The 14,715-nt window shown below is 36.6% G+C and overlaps 4 protein-coding genes across 4 annotated transcripts; 3 read left to right on the top strand and 1 right to left on the bottom strand.

The window, feature by feature from the left end:
- Positions 1–207: 207 nt before the first annotated feature.
- Positions 208–7,801, top strand: DFA_11355 (putative protein serine/threonine kinase; the record flags this gene model as incomplete). Its single annotated transcript, XM_004350248.1, has 6 exons — positions 208–685; positions 1,095–2,507; positions 3,222–4,672; positions 4,766–4,887; positions 5,144–5,234; positions 7,481–7,801. The coding sequence occupies 6 exons, from the start codon at positions 208–210 to the stop codon at positions 7,799–7,801; spliced, it is 3,876 nt and encodes a 1,291-aa protein (XP_004350298.1).
- A 168-nt stretch (positions 7,802–7,969) lies between these two features.
- DFA_11354 (PHD zinc finger-containing protein) lies at positions 7,970–9,724 on the top strand (the record flags this gene model as incomplete). Its single annotated transcript, XM_004350247.1, has 1 exon — positions 7,970–9,724. The coding sequence occupies one exon, from the start codon at positions 7,970–7,972 to the stop codon at positions 9,722–9,724; it is 1,755 nt and encodes a 584-aa protein (XP_004350297.1).
- Positions 9,725–11,003: 1,279 nt separating this feature from the next.
- On the bottom strand, positions 11,004–12,885 carry gnt15 (putative glycosyltransferase; the record flags this gene model as incomplete). The annotated part of the gene is made up of 6 exons (XM_004350246.1): positions 11,004–11,072; positions 11,396–11,494; positions 11,581–11,876; positions 11,973–12,249; positions 12,333–12,536; positions 12,613–12,885. The coding sequence occupies 6 exons, from the start codon at positions 12,883–12,885 to the stop codon at positions 11,004–11,006; spliced, it is 1,218 nt and encodes a 405-aa protein (XP_004350296.1).
- Positions 12,886–13,520: 635 nt separating this feature from the next.
- Positions 13,521–14,599, top strand: DFA_11352 (uncharacterized protein; the record flags this gene model as incomplete). The annotated part of the gene is made up of 2 exons (XM_004350245.1): positions 13,521–13,529; positions 13,607–14,599. The coding sequence occupies 2 exons, from the start codon at positions 13,521–13,523 to the stop codon at positions 14,597–14,599; spliced, it is 1,002 nt and encodes a 333-aa protein (XP_004350295.1).
- Between the last annotated feature and the right edge of the window lie 116 nt (positions 14,600–14,715).

The following is a 14,715-nucleotide window of genomic DNA, read 5'->3' as shown; positions in this document are numbered from 1 at the left end:
ACCACATTATTATTCCAAAACATGAAAGATCTAGATTTTAGTGATAGGAGCCTTTTTGATTAAAAAAGAGTGCACTCTTATTTTTATATTTTCATTCTATTTATTTGTTTACCCACTCTCTTTTTTATATATCTATACAACACATTATTTATTTATTTATTCATTATATCAACTATCAATCAATTCAATTGTTGTTAGTTTGTCAAAATGACAACCAACATAGATAGTATTAGCACAAGTCTAGAGGATGAGAATGCAATGCATCACTTGGCAGACAAGATGAAGAATGGAAAGGCAACTATCAGGGAGAGATACTCTCTAAAGTATGGACAGAAATCGAGAATGTCGGCAGAGCAACTGTTCAACATCGACTCTTCATTCCTTCCCTCCTACTCTAACAGTCAGCTGCAAATGACTGCTCAGTTGTCACATACAAGAGATGATGATGATGATGATGATGATGATGATGATGACGACGACGACGATGATGATGACGACGACGACGACGATGAAGATGACCACCACCACCAACCAGAATATGTAGATGACATGCAAGACAGAGGTTCATCTCAAGAAGATGATGACGATGATGACGATGATGAATTACAATTAGAAGGTATCACTTCAACTACTTCTACTTCGACAACTTCAACTTCAACTACTACCCAATCTAAACCAAGAACAGGTGAGTTTTATACATTTACATTACATTCATTCATTCATTCCATCAAACTACTACAATCCAATCTATTATTGGTTGGCCCATCTCTCTCTCTCTCTCTCTATTCCCCAACCGTCATTCCCTCACACAAAAGATAGGTGAGTTGAACTCATCCGCTCATTCTAACCAATGAGTGAACCCCCTTCTTGTTTGTGGGTGTAAAAGGTTGGGGGTGTGAGCGATTTAAAAAATATCTCAACTTTGTGTGTGAGTGAGGGAGAGGGACATACATACATACATACAAAGAATTATTCATTTTAGTTTGACCATCACTATCATCACAATCATCACCACATTTATATTCCCAAATTTACTTACTCTTTCTTTCTTTTCTTTTCTTCTTTCTTTTTTTTTTTATTTATTTGGATCATAGTTGAATTATCATTATCACCACCATCTTCACCACCAGCATTATTATCATCATCCTATCGATCAAGGGTAAAGTCGACATTACCCATTCAAAACGAAGAGTTGGATGATTTGCAACAACTTATAAGCAGTCTAACCAATCAGAATCAAGCAAATTCAAACAAGGAAAAAGAAGAAGAATACCAAAAAGCAAAGGAAATCTATCGTCGATCAGATAATCTAAAGAATATCAATACAAATACAAATACCAATACAAAGATTGCTGAAACTATAGTTACACCATTACCACCAACCACATCCAACTCTAATAATAATAATACAGTTGAAAGTCAAAGTGGATCAATATCACCATCAAGTAAATTGGTATTATTAAATTTGGAAGGTGATGAAGAGGTTGATGACGACATTGATGAGAATAGAAACTATATGGAGGACCTAACATCATCGTCATCATCAAAACATGCAGCATCGTCTGGCACATTGTCGGCCAAGGAAAAGGAAAGACATTTGCTCGAGATTGGACTAGAGTACAAGTATCGATTGTTGATTGAACAGAATCCAAAAGACTACCATGCACTCATTAAATGGGGTAATTTGATCTTTAAAAAGGTCAAGGAGCACTTGGGAGGCAAGACTGTCGACGTGTGTCTGTTGGATTGGAATGAAGACGTTGTTCCCGTTCCTCAAAATGCCCAACAACCCGTCGTACAAGGAACACCCTTTACAGATGGATTGCAATCGTTTTTGCTCAAGGAACCACTCTTTGACGCTTGTTCAAAGTATCAACATGCCCTTCAAATTTCATCGGGTGGATACACAAACACCACCAATATCTCCCTTACACATATTCTCACTTTTAATATAAATCAACCTAGTACTGATAAACCAACAACATCCTCTACTTCAACAACAACAACAACCTCTACTTCATCACCACCATTATCGGGTAAATCTTCACAATCTCAATTAAATACTAGTAATCAAAATCAAAGAGGTGCAACCATTGTGACACCAAAAAAACAACAACCTGAACAAAAACAACAAACTACTACAAATGGAAATGTAAATAATTCTTCTTCTTCTTCTGCTGCTGCTGGAGGAACATTAACTAAAATGCTTAGATCGGTATCATTACCACCTGCACCACCTCCTCCACCTTTGGAGGACCCATCTTCGCCATGGTCCGATCCATTGTTGTGGATGCGTTGGGGAGACTGTCTCTTTTTACTTTGTACCTATCTCGAACTGCCCATGTACAAGGCTACGTGTGAAAAGTACCATCGAGCAATCCTCCTCCTGCAAAAGCAACAACCAACACATTCGTTTTATGGACGTGGTACAAGACTCATTTCCAACGCTAAACTGCTCGCGATAGCACTCCGTAAGTGGGGTATTGCTCTGAGCAGATACTCGCGTCGTATGAAATGCCAGTTCCTCATGTCCGAGTGGTCGGTCGAAGAGAACATCCAAGTGGAGGAGCTGTGGAAGATTCTACACACGCAGTCTGTGCAATCGCTGTTGTACAGCAACAAGATTGTGCCGTCCCCCATCACCGTCTATCATCTGGCAACCGTCTATTTGCGCCATGTCGTCACACTCAACCAGTTTGGCGGCAACCGTGGTGCCATCTACACGCTGACGACTCAGGCGTGCGAGTTGTACCAACAGTGTCTCGTCAGCGGCCAAGACGGCAGCGAGTACGATATTAACGACCTGATCGATATACAAGAGAGCAGCGACGATGAAGAGGACGACGGCGCCGACGAAAACATCGACCCTGTCGAGCGTCTATCCAAGCTGCAAAAGGCGCGGTCTATCGAGAACTGGATCCGTGCGCTCGAGGCGCAGCTGACCATTAAGCTGATGGAAGAAGAGTCGGGTGAAAAGGAAGAGGACGACTTGCAGAGCGTCGACGCGTATCTGTCACACTTTTCACGTCTTGTCTTTTCGGGCATCAAGCCGTCACTCGAGGGTATTGTCGGGTTGTGTCTCAACTCGCGTCAGGCTATCCAGTACAAGGCAATCAACAGTCTATCAGTGTTGTGTCGATCACCACAGATGGCCGGCAAGCCATTCCTTCAGGACTTGCTCGAGCACTATGGCAAGGTCGAAAGCTTTGTCTTTCAGCGAGACGACGCCGAGTCACTCCTATCACAGCAACGTACTCTTAAAAGTATGCCACCCAAATTACAAGCATACGTGCGTATGAGTGGACTCACTGAAGAAGACATTATGAAAAACTTTGAGATTGCCTGGAACTCTATCTTCTTTTTGACCAAGGACACTATCCCCAATCAACCGATTCCACCAAACTACTACCGTTCCAATAAAAAGAACAAGGCAATGGCGTCCAAGACAAACTATGACGATGAAGAAGACGAAGGGTCGAGTAGTATGACAGGCGGAGATGTGGTTGGTGCCAAGAAGCAGCAGTTGCTCATCCCATCGATCCATCGTACGTCGACACAGTCGACTTTGATCGTCCCTCACACTGCCAACACACCCGCACCAAAGTTTGCGTCGTTGACACGTACACAAGCCAAGGAACTCAAAAACATCCGGTCATCGAGCCGTAGTGCATTGTCCATGTCGACGTCCCCCACCAGTGGCATGCTCTCTGGTAGCGTGACTTCTTCATCTTCGGGTGTTGCATCTGGTTCTGGCAGCGGAGGATCCTCGTCAGTGGTCGACAGCAAGTTGGCGTGGACATTGACATTACCATCAACCAAACCAACTCGTCGTGCGATTGTATCATATATACAGCCATCTCCAGAAGACGACGAACCACCCCAATCCATCTCCAAGTACATGCCACTGATCAAGCGTACGGCCATCAAACCCGAACCACTTCCTCGATGCGATGAATCAATCTTTTCAACAGGCAATCCACTCCTCTTGTTCAAAGACAAGATCAAACTAGGTACTGGTGCATTTGGCAATGTGTTTTATGCAGTTCGCAAGTCTGACAACAAACCCATCGCGATTAAAGTACTCATGGAGCGCACCAAGCGCGGTAGTCCCATCATCCCCGAACTCTACATCCACTCGTACTGCAACCACCCCAACGTTGTCACCTATCAAGAGGCCTTCCTCTGCAAGGGTCATCTCTGGATCATCATGGAGTACTGCGACGGAGGTACCGTGCGTGACCTCATTCAAGACGATTGGAAGAACCAGGGCAACACCATGGCCGAGCCACTCGAGGAGCCGCTCATTGCCTACATTGCCAAGCAAATCCTCGAGGGTCTGTCCTACCTCCGTTCCAAGGGTATCATCCATCGTGACATCAAGTCTAGAAACATCCTCCTCACACGTCGTGGTCGTGTAAAGATTGCCGATTTTGGTTTGGCAACTACTTGCAGTCTTGGAAGAGGTCGTACACGTATGTGTGGTACCATGGGTAGAATTGCTCCAGAAATTATCAAACGTCAACCATATGATACTCAAGTCGATATTTTCAGTCTTGGATGTTTGTTGGTTGAATTGGCCGAAGGTATTGTACCATATGGTAAAGATACTTCCTTGAAATCAATGTTTTGTACTGCTACAGTTGGTTATTCTATTTCAAATACTGCTAAATTTGTAAGTAGAAAAAAAAAAAAAAAGAAAAAAGAAAAAAGAAATTGGGTAAAGTTTGATTTATTATATTAATCTCTTTCTCTATTTATTTTTTAGACTACTGAATTTTTAGACTTTGTTGATTTATGTTTACAAGTGGATCCATTTATTAGACCAACTCCAGAAATGTTATTACAACATTCATTCTTGGAATGCGCCGATAGAGGTAGAAATATATTGTTGGAGAAATTTAGAAATCAAGATGACAGAAAGAATAATTTATTAAAAAACTTTGTTCCATTTTAAAAAAGTAGAATGGTAAATAATTGTAAACAAGTAAAAAATCAACTAATAGTAATAATAAAACGAAACCATATTTTTAAAAATATCTTTGTTTCAACTAAGAACTTTTAGTTCCTGGGTACTCTGGTTGGAAAAAAGAATCAATCAACCCAAAATAAGAAGATAAATATCTTTTAAATTATATTTGTAAAGATCATCATCATTGGCGCAACGGCGTCATAGTGCAAGTAACTTGTTTAGTTACTCGTGCGGTACCGGGAGAGTAAACCCACATAACCAAAAGGTTTGATTTTTTTGGGAACTGTAGCGCATCATTATTTGATAAAAAAATCAATGGTTTGGGAAATATCTCTTGATTCTCTCACACGGAATCCATTATTATCATCCTACACACCCATTTTTTATTTGTTTGATGATTAAAATGTAACCGTACTGGTACCATGGATGTTTGTGGTTGTTTGATCTTCACGACACACAATTTATTTCTTGTAACCCTTGTCAATTCAATCCAATTGCAATTCCGTGTGATTAAAATGAATATATTTAATTGTTTAAAAATGAATATTCGGTAGAATTATGACAAGAGAAATGATAAGAGTCTACCGAAAGAAAGAAATATTGTAGATGATTCAGCCATCTGCGAGAGCGAAACGTTTGTTGGCAGCGATCGCCTTTTTAGACGATCTGCAAAATGGAATCATTTCATGTAACAGTCTGCCGATTAGTAGAGCTTGGTTAAGGTGCGCCTCCATCACACAGTCATCATGATCTCGGCTTTTTCGTTTTTGAAAACCAATTATATTTTTGGGAAACACCTAGGTGGCAAAAGAATCATGATTTGGATCTTTTCGGCTGGAGGACGACAAAAAATGAAAAATAATTTTGTGTTCTACAAGTTTTGCCCTTGTCACCACCACTCGCCTGCTCAACACCCCCTCCTTCCACGCTGGTTGGCCACAACAAAAGTGGCACGGCAGATGCCCGTTGATTGATTGAATAACCCTGAAAGTGACTATTCCCCACCCTCTTACCTCATCATGATCCCTTTTCATTTGCAGCTCAACAACAATGCCCTTCCTCTTGTTCCAACCATTCATTCTTGTTCCTCCTCTATCGCAATTGCTTCTTTAAAAGAATAATTTTAGATTTATCTTGTTTGCAAATAATAATACACATAATACAATCCTATCCTATCCTATCACAACAACAATTGTATTACCCTTACATTTACACAACAAATCTAAAAAAAATTTGTCTCACCCTCTCTGCCACTACACTAGTCCATCCTCCGCCGAACTCTTTTTCTTTTCGTTTCTTTGTGCAAATTTGCTCGCAGTCGAAACTTTGATCATCACTCATTTTCGTCATCATCGCATCCTCCATCAAAATTTTAACTTTCGTTTATTTTTGTTTAAATCCAACACATCATCCATCATTCTTTCGTTTTCCTCCCTCCTTTAAACGAGTCTCTCTCTTATAGATACACATAACATATATCCAGCAAACATACATATATACATACATTTACATACATCTAGCTTAAACAAACAAACAAACAAACAAACAAACAAACAAACAAACAAATACTATAAAATATTTTATAATAGGTAAGTAAAAAGTAAAATAACTAAAATAACAATCTTATGATTTATGTTTAAAATTCAACCAACCCACACACAAACACAAAAAGAGCAATGATTATCGCCTTCGTGCGCGCGTTTTATATATATAATTGATAAAAACCACAAACACACTTTCTCTTTCATCTTTAACCAATTAATTTTAAATTGTACTACTGTCATCATCACAGACCGACCCCCATCACCCATACCAATTGCAACCATACCCTTTCGCATCTTTTAGTTTTATTGACATCTTTAATATGAATTTATGATTAAAAAGCTACCTTGTTGTTCCAATTCCCACTCTTTTATTCATCTCTCTCTCTATTCTATATATTTCACTTTTGTTGTTTGAATTGAGTGTACTATTTATCTCGGTCGTTCATCGCCCAATCATTCATTCATTCATTCACAACAATTACACCTACTTGAATAATTAATCTTGGTTATTTATTTTGTGGTTGGTTCGGTAACTATACATAGATATCTATTTTTCACACTCACTTCCCAATCATCCGTCCATCCATCACAATCACATCAATATTGCATAAAATAGATAGATAGATTATTAACTTGATTCCCTTCTTTTCTTTTCTTTTCTTTTTTTTTTTTATATCTTTTCTCTTTAGATATAATCTTACTTTTTTAAAAATCAATAACAATCGATTGTTTTGTTTGATTTTTTTTAAATAAGACTTTTTTTTTTCTTATTCTTTTACCACTCTTTGTTTCTGGTCTGCCATCTAATTAGTTCTAGACATCCTTCTTGTCAGTTAGCTAGTTTAAAGCTCAGGCCTCTAACATCTCCCTACACCAACACCCCCCTCCCCCCGAGACGAAGTCCTACATTTCCCGAGTCGAGTATTTATTGCTAAATTTTTCAACATTCTCGTTTCTCTGCTTTAAGGATCACTCTCCCGTTGCCGCCCGTTTCAAGACTCTTGTCCGTCAGACCAGCTGCCACCAAGACCGTAGTCCTCAATCCAGAGTTATTGTTGAAAAATTAGGGCAATCGCTACTCCCATACTCATTCCATCAACATTCACCATCATTATCGTCATCATCGATATTTTTAAATTCATCATCATCTTTTAAAAGAGATTATTTTTATATCTCTTTTTCCTTTTTATTTTTCCAACTACCTCATCATCTCCTCAATTTCACCAAACTTGTCGCCACTAGCTATTTGCTCCTAGCACAAGGTTTCTTTGACGATCGAGTACCATAGATTTGGATCATTTCACAAAATCATCACCCGTGATATTATTATATTATCTCCTTCTACTCTTTTGAAGTTAAACGTATGTTATTTTTCAAACTCTCTTTTATTTAATATTAAATTTAAATCAAGTTGAGGATATTAACAATATATTTATTTATTTAGGTATTTTTAAAAATGCAACCATCACTAAATAACATTATTGAAAAACAAGATGAAGTTGGATTCCAAGAGTACCAAATCAACGCCAACAAGAAGCGTCAACTCTTGTGCTACGAACAAACTCAAAATGCTGTCAAGGTCGTAGCCATTCAACCATCTTCTGCTCCATTGGGTGTTACTGCTACCACTACTACTGCTACAACTACTACAACTACTACTGCTGCTGCCGTTGAAGAGAAACAATTACCAAAGAGACAAAGAAAGAATGAAGCAGTCTGTACCATTTGTGAAAAGGGTGGTGAGTTGCTCATGTGCGATGGTGCCTGTCTTAGATCGTTCCATGTCGAGTGTCTTGGACTCCAGTCATTGGTGACACCTGGACAACGTTGGGAATGTGACGACTGTCTCAACCAACAAAACTCGTGTTTCTCATGCAAGAAGCGTGGTATCATTGGCATGGATCTTATGAAATGCAAGGTACATCAGTGTGGCAAGTTCTACCATCACTCGTGTATTGCCGAGTTCCCACTCGCCAAGATGGTCAATACCAAGTCACCAAGATTCAACTGTCCCCTCCATTATTGTGGCAAGTGTGGTCAGTCTGGTGACGGTAAGCAGTCTGTCCATTGTTTCCGTTGTCCAGCTGCCTACCACGTCACCTGTATCCCACCCGGTGTCAAGATGCTCACAAAGTCCAAGGAGACTAGAAAGACCGGGCTCATCCTCTGTCCCAAGCATCAACACGAGACTGTCATCCCCACCAAACAAATCGGTACCTGTTTCCATCATCCACCAGCTCAGCCACCTGTCCAACTACCACTCCAACACCAACATATGAATATGAATATAAATATGAATATTCATCATCATAATCACAACAACCAAGTTGTTGGAACATCCAGTGTCAAGTCATCTCCAGTCAAACCTGAAGTATCATTGGCAACCGAGTTTGTGTCATCGTCGTCATCAAACAACAACCAAACACTTGATTACTCCAACATCAAGCAATTGTTCTATCTTATGTATGAAGACAACAAGATGAACATGTCTAATCCAATGCTCAACAACATCAACAGTCCACAGACCACTCCAAGTTACACGTCTGCTCCTCCATCGATCCCACAATCACCTGCATCGTCGCCAGCCTACACCTATGAGAGTATTGCATCTGCTCCTCCATCTCCACCAAGCTTTGATTTGCGTAGTGATTACCACAATCACAGCCACAGCAACCACAACCACGGCCGTTACGCCAATACTACAAAGTCGTACGAACCTTTCTATTCAGCTGAAATCACATCTGCTCCATCGTCGTACAAGAGATCCAGCTTTGGTAAACACCAGTCCATTGTCCCATCCATCTCGACTGCTCCATCTCCCGTCCTATCCCGTTCCAATTCAAGTGAGAATCTCAACGATATGAATGAATTGACATCGTATGCCTCTAGTTTGATTGCTATTAGAGAGTCCAAGCAAGGCTTCAACAATAGTCAACAACAACAAACTAAATACCAAAAGTTGAACCATGGAAGCAGTTCCTCGTCCTCGTCGTCGTTGTCCTCTTTGTCGTCTCCTTCTGGTCAAACCTCTCCATCGTCGTCGTCATCTTCATCATCATCGTCATCAACATATGATGAAACAAGATTAATTACACAATTTATGGATTTCAAAAAGAATGTGTCACAACCAACCACTCCAAAGTCGTCCACCGAACGTGATATCCCATTTGTCCCATCGTTTTCTTTGGGCAAAAGTCAACCAACCTTTTAATCAAAAGGTCGTCTAATCCCCCTCGATCGATTTACTACTGGATCTATATAGGAATCTTTTCCTCTATCCCTCCTCCTCCTCCCTTTTTACCTATCTTTTTTTCCTTCTTCACTATTACTTTTATAGTTTGTATATAATATCTAATGTTTATTTAGATCGACCAACTCCTTCTTTTCTATTTTCTCTCAAAACCACAAAAACAAAAAAAAGTATTCACATTCAAAATTTTGAATGATAAACTTCATGTAGAAGTATAATCATTCAACAAACAATAATAATAATAATAATAATAATCATAAAAATATAATATAGTAGCATCAACCAATTAATAATAATAATAATAATAATAATCGTATACAATTAAAATCAATAATATTAATAATCAATAATAATAATAATAATAATTAATAATTAGAGTAATCACCAGTCGATATTAGATTGAATAAATCTACGTTCCAAACTGTTGTTATAATTCTTGTTTTGATTTTAGGGTCCCCCGCCTTGAAGTCCTAACCATCTCTCCTCTCTCTCTCATCTCTCTACCTTTCCATCCTTCCGCTTCTGTCCATTTTAGCTAAAATCACCGCCCATCCAAAGAATTCTTTCTCTGTCCCATCCCGAATCCATGTTTGTGTCCATCCGTACTTTCCGATCCCGTCTCTCTCCCTCCCTCCCATCTTCCTTCCCCTCTCCCAACAAAGTCAAGTATTAAACCTACTAACCCACCCATTTCATTTCCCCTTTTTCCTACCACTCTATTGTTTAGAATCCTCTATTCTCTATCACCCTTTCTATCACTCCTCTCTCTCTCTCTCTCTTTTGTTGGGATACATGTACATTCCTTTAACCAACTTTTAAATTAACAATAATCATTTTAAATAATAATGATCATTAAATAATTAAATAATAGTTGGTTAAAAAAAACTAATAATAATAATAACATAATTAATAATAATATTTCCGAAATGGAATGAACAATTCATGAATCATTGATATCAATCAATATTATTACTTTTTTTTGTCTCTTGGATTCCCATCCATTCACTTTAATAAAGAATTAATTAAAATCATTAAAAACAAATACCCATCCCCATATATCACATATTTATATAAACCATTCAAAGGGAAAAAATTTCCATTGGTTCTTGATTTGATTAAATTTAGAAATAATTTATAGCCATCTTTATTCAATGGATGTAAAACACCTCCACCAATAAAAAAAAAAAAGAAAATAACCAGGGACAATTTAATACTTTTGTTTTTAAAGTGGGTCGTCTGATTAGTTTGAATGTTCTGGCATATTCTTTTTTGAATTCTTGTATTGGTATGGATAAATAATAATAGGGTTCTAAAAAGTTTTGTTTGTTGTTTAGTAAATATTAAATAGAAACTATTTAAATTAAAGATTATTCTTTGGATAATAGAATAAAATAAAAAATAGTGGATTTAATAAATACCTATTTATCTATTGTCGAACTGTGTTTGTCTTTAGGAGATAATCTTCTTTATTCTTTTTTAATTATAAAAATAGAGAGGATCGACCAAGGAATAAATACATATTTATTATATTAAACCCTCCACAAAAATCAGGAGGTAGGGTTTGACCAATAATTAATGTAATTTATTTATTTTGTTTATTTTTTTTTACCAATGGTCTCTGGTAAAACATACATTACCGATTGGTTCATTAAACAACTGATCATTTCTTTCAAACCCATATCTTTCTTTGGTATGTGGTAATATTTCACAAACTATTCTTAGTGAATCAAACTAAAATATATAGGAGTAATAAATTAAACTATTAGTTTATAAACTAACTATGTATATATTTGTTTATAGTAAAATAGTTCACATACCATTTGTTCATCATATGTATCAGTACCTTCCCAAACTTGTTTAGGATGATTCATATGTACAATCCATGAATCTGGTAGAACCATAAATGTAAATCCTTGTACTGCCATACCAAAGGTATGTGAATTCTTGTCGAATCCATAACCTTTTAATCTCTCATCAAATGGTTCAACCTGATCGGTTCTAAACACTAAAAATGGTTCATAAATCCATTGATATTCCACTTCATATGGTATTGATTCATTGTACCATCTAGTATAGTTTGTTGGTGAATGACATTTTGGACAAACATTTAAATCTTTTTAAAAAAAAAGATAAAGATTGGTTAGTTAGTTAGTTAGTTTGTTTGTCAAATGAAAATATGAATATGAATATGAACTTGGAATTGACTTACTTGTTGGTACAATAGTCTGACTTTTAACAGATTGAATAAATGATTCTTTATCATCTGGTAATTGAAATCTTGGTAATGAACTTGCAAATGATGGAACTACAAATGAAACCAAGTCATTTTGATTGTGATCACTGTCTAATTCCAAACGATCAACATGCGTTTGTATGGTATCATGTAAATCAAGTGGAGGAATAAAATCAGCATCCATTAATAATACCCATTTAGTTGATGCTTTTTTAATTGATAAATTTCTAAGTGTATTGACTGGATATCTTGTCTAAACATAAATATATAAATATAAATAGAAAGGAATGAATTAATAATTATAATGTAAATTAATTAATTAATTTCATATCATACCTTGTTTGCAAATAATAAATGAATATCAACAAATTGAGTGACCGAATAACTATTATTAATTAAACTGGTAACATTATGAATTTCATTGTCATTCTTGATGTATACTGCAGCTGATATAGGTGCTCTCCATTTGTCTGCCATCCAAGCAATCCTTTCCAATCTTTCAACTGATACTTGAGTTACAATTGTAATTTTAGAATGATCCTAATAATAAAAGAGAGTGTGAGAATTAGGTAATTGAATTTGAATATATAATAGACAAGAAATAAAATCTACATACATCATGATTAAGAACCATTTTCTTTTTGTAAAAGAATGGATGAGTTTTAAAGGTTGTATGTAATCCCATACCAAGGTAATTTGGGTTGTTGACACTACTCTTATTCTTGATATGACTAGATTTCAATAGTTTGTATGATACAAACAATAGAATGATCAAAGCCAATACTACAAGACCCTTTCTTGATATTCTTTTATACCATCTTGGTCTTTTAATTATTTTTGTATAACTATAAGACGATGATAATGATGATGACGATGATGATGATATCATTTGTTTTAAAATGTAAGTAAAGATTTAATAAATAAATAAATAAATAAAGATAATAAAGATAATAATGATAATAGTATTATTTAAACAACATACAACCAACCAGCCAGCTTTTGATTTAATTTTAAAGTAGTACTGATATCATTTTAAGAAGAATAAGAAGAAAGAAAGTAGATAGATACTAAATGGGTATATCAAGGTAGTAGTGGTTGTTATTATTATTATTATTTATGAATAGAAATAGAAATGATTTGAGTAAAAGATCATCTTGAACACCACGATGTATTAATTTAATTTAATTTAACAAGAGGAGGAGAGGTGTCACTTAAAAACGAATCGATTGAAACGATTGCGAATTTGCAAAGGTGCTTATTCTCGCGTTTCACTCACTTTACTTTATCTCAACCATTGTATATAGATACACAACATTCACATACACATACACATTAGTACTATTACTTACTTACTTATTTATTTGTATTTTAATTGTAAATATTTACATCATCTTTTGCAAAAAAGAAGAAAGAAGAAAGAAGAGATCAATAAGATTATCATTATCGTCATCATCATCATCATCAAATCTTTGATATATTATTATTATTTGTATTATTTGTTGTAAATTACCTAACTACCTTAAAATGGATACTGTAAGTACATCGTGATCGATACAATAGTAGACACACATTTGACTTACACTTTTGATACTTTTGTCACGATGATGTAGGGAAATTGGGCAGACGTCGAAGTCGAAGACAATGGCTATGAAAACAGTGATGATGAAAGAATAATGAGATCCACTGCAAGATCAATATCATCGTCATCCAAATCTACTTCTAAATCCACATCATCCAATAACAATAATCCTTCCTCCTCCTCATCCTCGACATCCTCTTCTAAATCCAACAAAAAGAAAAAGAATAGTAAATCAAAAGAAAAAGAAAAGACATCAACTACTTCAACCACCTCCACCTCCACCTCCACCTCTACTGTAAAATCATCTTCACCATCGACACAACCAAGTAAAAAGAAACCTGCAGCAGCAGCAGCACCAGTTCCTCTTAAACCTGTTGCTCAGAGAGAAGTAACCTTTTCAAATATTGTATTTGTTGCTCAACCCGTCGTCGTGGCTACTGCTACTACTGCCGCTACTAGTATACCAGAGGGTCTGTCGACTACATCAACCACCTCAACATCTACTGATGCATCAACGGCAACATCTGAAAATATTAGTACAACATCACCACCACCACCACCATATATAAATGCAACACAAACCAAACAACATGATGAGTTGATGTTGGTATTCCGTCACTTTGGAGTATTGGATAGTAGTATAGAGGTTAATTGGCAGGAACATAGTTGTACGGTAGTCTATACGACAGTTGGCGATGCAAACAAGGCTGTCACTGCATTCAAGTCAGTGTCACATTTAGAGGATGTGATAGGTGCACTACAAATCAAGCATCCAACAATGGCGATCAATCTAAAGAGTATTTGGAATATCAAAGCTGCCATTCAACCAGCACCCAAAAAGGACATTACATCAACTACACCATCCACTACTTTGAGACAATCTACTACCACACATCCTACACCAACACCACCACCAAAGAATCTATTTTCATCTAGTCGCAACCATCATCCAACCAATAGGGCTCCAAGAGGTGAACAACGGTCATCTGGATTTTCAAGATCATCTACACCATCCAATAAATAGTAATAGTAGTAGTAGTAGTATAGGATGTCTTCTCGCCTATACAGTACAACTATACATATTTAAATATTGTATTATTTTCATAAACTATTCCTTTTAATTAATTTTAGTTTCTATTT

The sequence above is a fragment of the Cavenderia fasciculata genome (genome assembly GCF_000203815.1).
Source record: "Cavenderia fasciculata unplaced genomic scaffold Scf_EUAJFUG02HR96I-5, whole genome shotgun sequence".
Lineage (NCBI taxonomy): Eukaryota > Evosea > Eumycetozoa > Acytosteliales > Cavenderiaceae > Cavenderia > Cavenderia fasciculata.
Note: the sequence above shows the minus strand (reverse complement) of the source record. Positions and strands in the feature narration are given on the sequence as shown.